We start from the raw sequence: 7,891 nt of genomic DNA on the forward strand, positions 1-7,891 counted from the left end.
GAAAGGATACATTTTGGAGGGAACAATATCAGGCAATCACAGTCCTGCCTTTTGGAGGCAACCAATAAGACAGAGGATCCAAATACAGCAGCTTAAATGAACCAATAGTAGCTGTACCCTCTGGAACCAAAAGGCAGTTACTTTACCCTAATGCAAATACAGACAATAATAATAGATATAAAATCCTTTGACTCAATACACAACAGGATTGCATTGTAAGACACGTGCGCCTGCTATTTTGGGATAGATAAGATGGTCAGCAGGATTCCTAATGTCTGCATTCTTGTTGGTAGAAAGTAATTAAACAGCATTCGTTCAGCAAATGCGCAAACGATGCATCTCTTAATGCAGTCCATTCGCAACGCTTCAATAAATCACAGGCTAATGAACAGGAGTGCTCAGTTTGTTTTAATTTATTACATTTTAATCTCATCTTTGTCACCAGAGGCCCTAGTGTCCTGTGGCTAGGAGTACCTTTTACCAGTTTCGTCTGGTTCGCCAGCTGCAGCCGTTCATGGCCAGGGGTAGCCAGACCACGGTAGTCCATGCACTGGTAACTTTGAGGCTGGATTACTGTAAGGCATTCTATGTGGGGCAATCCTTGAGTCTGGATTGGAAGCTTCAGCTGGTGCCAAATGCTGTGGCCATATAGCTGATGGGAGCTTCTGGTCGAGACACCATGTGACACCATTGTTAAAACAGCTGCAGTAGCTGCCCACCTGCTTCTGAGCCAATTCAAGGTTTTTGCATTGATTTACAAAGCCCTGAACAACTCAGATCCAGGATACATCAGGGATCACCTGAACCCTTATATCCCAGCTCAATCACTGAAATAATCTGCAGAAACATCTTTGGTCATACCCTGAGTTGTTGAATAACAACAACAACAACAATAATAATTTATTATTTATCTGGCTGGGTTTCCCCAGCCACTCTGGGCAGCTTCCAGCAAACTATTAAAATACAATAGTATGTCAAATGTTAAAAGCTTCCCTAAACAGGGCTGCCTTCAGATGTCTTCTAAAAGTCTGGTAGTTGTTTTTCTCTTTGACATCTGGTGGGAGGGTGTTCCACAGGGCAGGCACCACTACCAAGAAGGCCCTCTGCCTGGTTCCCTGTAACCTCACTTCTTGCAGCGAGGGAACCGCCAGAAGGCCCTCGGTGCTGGATCTCAGTGTCCAGGTTGAACAATGGGGTTGGAGACGCTCCTTCAGGTATACTGGACCAAGACTGTTTAGGGCTTTAAAGGTCAGCACCAACACTTTGAATTATGCTCAGAAATGTACTGGGAGCCAATGTAGGTCTTTCAGGACTGGTGTTATGTGGTCTCGGCAGCCACTCCCAGTGACCAGTCTAGCTGCCACATTCTGGATTAGTTGTAGTTTCCGGGTCACCTTCAAAGGTACCCCCACGTAGAACACATTGCAGTAGTCCAAGTGAGAGCACGCACCACTTTGGCGAGACAGTCTGCAAGAAGATAGGGTCTCAGCCTGCGTACCAGATGGAGCTGGTAGACAGCTGCCCTGGACACAGAATTGCCCTGCACCTCCATGGACAGCTGCAAGTCCAAAATGACTCCCAGGCTGCGCACCTGGTCCTTCAGGGGCACAGTTACCCCATTCAGGACCAGGGAGTCCTCCACACCTGCCCGTCTCCTGTACCCCCAAAACCGTACTTCTGTCTTGTCAGGATTCAACCTCAATCTCTTAGCCGCCATCCATCCTCCAACCGCCTCCAGACACTCACCCAGGACCTTCACTGCCTTCACTGGTTCTGATTTGAAAGAGAGGTAGAGCTGGGTATCATCCACATATTGATGAACACCCAGCCCCAAACCCCTGATGATCTCTCCTAGCAGCTGCATGTAGATGTTGAAAAGCATGGGGGAGAGGACAGAACCCTGAGGCACCCCACAAGTGAGAGCCCAGGGGTCTGAACACTTTCTGAACACGGCCCAGGAGGAAGGAACGGAACCACTGCATAACAGTGCTCCCAGCCCCTCTAGAGGGTCCAGAAGGATGTTATGGTTGATGATGTCAAAAGCTGCTGAGAGATCCAGCAGAACTAGGAAACAGCTCTCACCTTTGTCCCTAGCCTGCCGGAGATCATCGGCCAGTGCGACCAAGGCAGTTTCAGTCCCATGATGAGGCTTGAATCGCGACTGGAATCTCGTTTGAACAAGAAACCAAGCCTTTAGTGTCATTGGCCCAATCCTGTGGAACACCTTGCCACTAGAGATTCAGTGAGCACCTTCTGCACCAACTTTTAAACACCTGCTGAAAACGTTTTGTTCAGCCAGGCCTATGCAGGCAAGTAAGAGTACATCCATCCTGCAAAATGGTCTATTGATGTTTTTAATTTCTTTTTTGCTTTTAGCTTGTTCTTAACTTTTTACGATGTTATTGCTTCGTTTTATATGGACATAAACTTCTGCGATATATTTTTATGATGAAGCGTTATATAAATATTCTTACAAATAAATAATAACTCAGCGCTAGACGAATAGAAAAGAAGGAGAAGAAGCAAGGATCCTTTGCCCTGGTGGAGCTTTTGGGGTCAGCAGTGGGGCATATTCGCAGGGATTTGAAAATGATTCTTTCTAGGACCCAGCGCAGCTTTTCGGCCGCGGGCAGAAGCACTCACGCGGGCTGCTTCCTCTCCGCTTCTCGCTCCGCCTCCCGCAGCCCAGCCTCGGAAGCAGCCATGAGTTTGGAAGCGATCCGCTACCGCAGGGGATCCCTGCAGATCCTCAACCAGCTCCTGCTGCCCCAGCAGAGCCTCTACGAGGAAATCGGCAGCGTGGAGGACGGCTGGAGAGCCATCCGCGCCATGAAGGTGCAACGACGGGGAAGGGGAAACGCCTAAGGGACCCGAGCGATCTTGGGGCTCCCTGTGCTGCTCCCCGGCTAAGGTCTCGCACCTTTATCAGCTGCACAGCAGGCAGCGGCTCAACAGGAGAAGCTCTTGCCACGTGGAGGGGCAGTGATAGGGGAAAACAACTCCCTTTTGAGTGCCAGCCCGCAGTTTGGGCGGTAGAGCTGCGGGACTGTTTATCATTCGGATAAAGGAACCCTACAAAGAGTGGCAGGCAGAGGATCCAGAAGTGAAAGCATATGAGCAGGATATTTCCCCCCCCGTATCGTGGGGGGAGGCAAAACATTAGCGGCCGAAAAGAATGGGGTTCATCGTGTGCAGAGGTGGATTTTATTTTTAAAAGGCAGGACACTTGGTTTTCTCCTTCGTGGCCAAAAATAAAACTTGTAATTCCTGCTTAGGCGAAGAGTTCCATCTTTTTAGCAGTCGCGCATTCAGAGTTGAGCTGATGCAGCTCCTGTTCAAAAAGTCGTTCGCAGGAAACTGTGACAGGCAGGGTTTGTTTCTATTTATAAAGACAGGCCTGAGGAACCTTTGACCTTCCAGATGTTGCCGAACTACAATTTCTTGTTGGGGCCGATGGGAACTACAAAATAGAGTGTTGGGGTGGATGGGAACTGTAGTTCAGCTACATCTGGAGGGCTAAAAGTTATCCATTACCTGGTTTAGAACATGTGATCTCTTCTCCCCCCCACTGAAGGTCTGAAGTAATGCAGGCCAACAAGAACTGACCACATACGATTCTGCTGTTTAACTTGCTAATTGCTATCCATGTTCTTTAAATTTTTTTCTCCTAAAGTTCCCATATGAGGCCATTAAAAATTAGTTCCCCACGGCACATTCTGTGTTAGGAGTGACATAAAAAAATCATCACACGTAATCTACATGCCAGTTGAACTGTGTGCAGCGTTGCCATGTGCCTTGTGGAGAAGTCACATGTGTTCAAGTGCACTTTGCACATGCTAGAAGGATCCGTCTCCCAAACAAAAATGCTTACACTCCAGTTTCCTTTTCCTTAGGTGCGAGGTGCTCCAGCCATCGCCATTGTCGGATGCCTGAGTCTTGCAGTGGAGCTGCACACCAAAGGAAACACAGAGCAGTCTGTGGGCAGCCTTGAAAAATTTGTGGCAGACTCGCTGCGCTACCTAGAGAGTGCCCGTCCTACTGCTGTCAACATGGCCCGGGCAGCTCAGGAGCTGGGCCACTTTGTTCGCCAGGAGGCCAAGCGTGAAGGGAGCACTGCTGAGAGTTTGCAAGAAAGGTGAGGGCTCAACAGCTTCCCAATCTCCCCACACCTTTTTTTTTTTAGGTGAGAACACACAGGTCAATGTAACCTCTTGTCACAGCGTGATCAGCTGGGCGGAAGCCATGTTGGATAAAGACCTGAAAGACAACAGAAGCATCGGGGAGCATGGGGCACGCTACCTCCTGCAGCACGTAGGCAAGGACAAGGTGACTGTCATCACCCACTGCAACACGGGCTCACTGGCCACTGCTGGGTATGGCACTGCGCTTGGTAAGTTATACTGTGATACCTCGGGTTACAGACGCTTCAAGTTACAGACTCCGCTAACCCAGAAATAGTACCTCAGGTTAAGAACTTTACTTCAGGATGAGAACAGAAATCGTGCTCCGGTGGTGCAGCGGCAGCGGGAGGCCCCATTAGCTAAAGTGGTACCTCAGGTTAAGAACAGTTTCAGGTTAAGTATGGACCTCTGGAACGAATTAAGTTCTTAACCCGAGGTACTACTGTAGTTCGGAAGCGTCACCTAAGCTTAAGTACAAAACACGGGAAAGGTGCCCCACAAAAAAAGGTGGGGCACCTTTCCCATGAGTTGTGGTTTCCTCTCCCAACCCTCTCATATTTTTCTCTGGTTCCCCACTGTCCCTCCCCGGCAGATAAAGGAAGGAGCTAGGAATCCTAGCTGCCCTTCTGAAAAAGCAAGGTTGCATATGGAGTGACACCTGGCACCTTCTCCCTAGTGTCAGTATTTATGATGTTGCTTGGTAGGTGTCATTCGCTCTCTGCATGCCATGGGTCGTCTGGAGAAGGTCTACTGCACAGAGACGAGGCCGTACAATCAGGGAGCCCGGCTGACTGCTTACGAGCTAAAGTATGAGGAGATCCCTGCATGCCTCATTACGGACAGCATGGTGGCCGCCCTCATGAAGCAGCTTGTTGGTGCAGGTGAGCACTGGTGTGCTTCTCTCTCTCTCTCGTCTAGTTTGGCCCTTAGCGTTGCATTTTGGTTTAGCAAGGAAGCTTGATATGTAGCAATCAGGCTGCCTTCTGGAGGTAGTTTTGCTATTGGAACAGCTGTTGGTGGCTCGAGCATCTCTTGAACACGGAGGAAGAACTGGGACAATTTAGCCAATGTGGCACACTGGTTTGAGTGAGGAACCCAAGCCTGAGGACGCAGGCCCTCTCAGAGACTCAGGACATTTCCAGCTTTTGAGGCCCTTAAGTCAGTGGCATCTAGTGTCCTCTGGACTTGGCAAGGCTGCTGTAAGGTTACAGGGGTGTGGCCAAGTTCTGCCCCGTCCTCCTTCCTTGTAAACATTCCATGGACACTTAAGCACTGCGATTTTACGATGACTTAGCACTCAACTAAATTGAGAAGTGTCTTACTTTGGTTTAGAAGCGGTGCCTGCTGTCACAGTTGCTCCTCTGCTGAGAGAAAAGTTATGTGGCCTCCACCCGTTCCGATTCTATTTTTTTATCATCTTCCTTTGCAAAGATACAGCGGACACTTAAACATTACATCCATGGGGATTGCTTTCTCTGTCACCTGTCTTCCAAGGCTAAACATGCCACAGATTGTTAGCATAAGCACTGCTTCACCCATTCTGTAATGGGGAATTTAAAAAGGAATCAAGTGCAGCATGCAGCTGGGCATTTTTTTGATGTGTATGGCGCTTGTCATCCTTCCCCCCCCCCTTTTTCTTTTTTACCCCAGCTGTCATCGTGGGAGCAGACAGGGTTGTTGCCAATGGAGACACTGCGAACAAAATCGGCACCTATCAGCTGGCTATTGCTGCAAAGTACCATGGGATCCCCTTCTATGTGGCAGCACCCAGCACCTCATGTGACCTGACCTTGGAACATGGCGGGAAGATTGTTATTGAGGAGAGGCCAAGTGAAGAAGTGACGCACATCAACGGTGTGTGGGTTGCAGCACCAGGTACCAAAGCATGGGAAGGGCGTGTGCAAAGAAATGGGTCATTCAGTGGGACATTTCCATCTTCAGTTGCAGTGCTTTAACAGGTAGACACACCAGGCTCTGTACACCCGTTTTTACAGTAAGCCTAAAAGAAAGTCAAGGAAAAGTGGCTCAAGTATCTCAGAATCCAGCAGACAGCTACTTATATTTTGGCCAGGCATGGCCATCCTGTGACCTTCCCGATGTTAGACTACAACTCCCACCATCCCTTCTCTTTCCAGAGGCAAAAATGCATGGGCTCCTTTGGAAGAGTGGAATGCAAACGTAACAAATGAATAAATCATAATAAGCAAGCCTTTCCATTTCCACTCCATCCCCATAATGTTTTGATTTATGTATTTAGGGACTAAACATCTCTGAGTTCTTGTGACAATGTGCCTTTTCTTTTGAGGTGTCTGCCTCCTATTTGCAACACTGGGATAATGAAACATAGAAGCAGAGATTGGGGGTGTTGAGCTAGGACAACCTTTACCATGCTGTTGGACCGACTGTATTCTTTCTGCTTCCTAGGCATTGACGTTTGGAACCCAGCCTTCGATGTCACCCCTCATGAGCTGATAACCGGTGGCATTATCACTGAATTTGGTGTCTTTGCTCCCGCTGAACTTAAAGCAGGACTGACACAGGCAGAGAAGAAAGTCTGAACATGTTGAGCTGGGCTGCTTTCTGGATTTCTGGAGAAGAGTGTGACAAGGATGAATCAGCTGGAGAGATCAGTATTTGAGCTTGGTGGGATATATTCCTAATTCAGCTCTCTGGCTTTGTATTTATACACTTGTCGATAAATACTCGTTACCATTCTGCCAAACCAGTGGGGTCTATGCAAAGGACACATACTTTCCTTGTGTCTTATGCTAAAGATTGGAAAGCCAGATCAGAAGGGTTGTTCATGTTTCCATCCAGTTACTGTACAGCATCTGTATTAAATAATACAGAGGATGGTTATCCGGATCCTGAGCCATTTGTGGCACTTTAGATCCTTTGCTTCTGCCTCAGCCAAGAGAGATGTTCCTCTTTTACTGGAGCAGCAAAGAAGAGTTTGAGACTTCTTTCTCACTACACCCTTAGGGCACAACTTAAATCCTTGCATATTCTTTAGCTCCTTCGAAAGAAAGCTGTGAGGTTCCTCTTTGCACAAAAGCAAAATTAATTCATGTGTGAGCTTATCTGCCAAATTGTAGCTAGCTGCTTTGGTTTTGCACTCTGTATTTTGCATATTCCCTTTTATGCTTTGCAGTGTACCATGCTAAAATAGACTTCCTTTGACACAATGTGAAATTGTACGAATGCTGCATTCTACTATTATTTGGCTAGATTGGTGGGCACTAGGGTATTGGGGGAGGGGGGGAAACACTGTTGATCTGCTTTTCTCTACTGGACTGTGTAGTGCTTTTAAACAGACTCATTCGGTTTTCTAAAAAAGACAATAAAAATATTTAAGCTGAATTTTATGTTTTAAACACATGTAAGAAGCATCGTTGAAGGCTTTGTCCTGGAAGGCAGCATATAAATGCCAGGAGTGAAACAAAATAAATTGGGGGGTGGGGGTGGGGAGCCTGGTGTAGGAAGAGGTAAAAGAGTGGAGTGAAAATCCATTTTCTGACAATACCTTCTGTAGTATGTAAGACTTGGTTTTCTGGACCAGACTAAATTTACATCAAATCCAGCACTCTTGTCTTCAAGCTTAGCCCACTAGCTGCCCCTGGGAGGCTTGCAAGCAGGGCAACAGGAGAGTAGCCATCTACCCTTGTTTGGTTGTCTGCTAATTAGAGTGAAATTGTTGCGGAGTTCATATA

The 7,891-nt window shown here is 47.6% G+C and overlaps 1 protein-coding gene across 1 annotated transcript; it reads left to right on the plus strand.

The window, feature by feature from the left end:
* Window positions 1-2,675: 2,675 nt before the first annotated feature.
* On the plus strand, window positions 2,676-7,541 carry MRI1 (methylthioribose-1-phosphate isomerase 1). The gene is made up of 6 exons (XM_079975912.1): window positions 2,676-2,835; window positions 3,894-4,135; window positions 4,221-4,390; window positions 4,886-5,062; window positions 5,832-6,056; window positions 6,606-7,541. Exons 1-6 carry the CDS (start codon window positions 2,704-2,706, stop codon window positions 6,737-6,739), a joined length of 1,080 nt encoding a protein of 359 aa, XP_079832038.1. The 5' UTR covers window positions 2,676-2,703; the 3' UTR covers window positions 6,740-7,541.
* The last annotated feature ends 350 nt before the right edge of the window (window positions 7,542-7,891 follow it).

The sequence above is a fragment of the Podarcis cretensis genome (genome assembly GCF_951804945.1).
Source record: "Podarcis cretensis genome assembly, chromosome: 5".
NCBI classification, from domain to species: Eukaryota; Metazoa; Chordata; class Lepidosauria; order Squamata; family Lacertidae; genus Podarcis; species Podarcis cretensis.

What these genes read in the sequence shown, in the direction of transcription:
- MRI1 (XM_079975912.1), top strand. Translation starts at nt 2,704, where the DNA reads ATGAGTTTGGAAGCGATCCGCTACCGCAGGGGATCCCTGCAGATCCTC. An exon ending in TGGGTATGGCACTGCGCTTG is followed by an intron (nt 4,391 to 4,885) that starts GTAAGTTATACT and finishes GTTGCTTGGTAG; the next exon opens with GTGTCATTCGCTCTCTGCAT. An exon ending in TGTGTGGGTTGCAGCACCAG is followed by an intron (nt 6,057 to 6,605) that starts GTACCAAAGCAT and finishes TCTGCTTCCTAG; the next exon opens with GCATTGACGTTTGGAACCCA.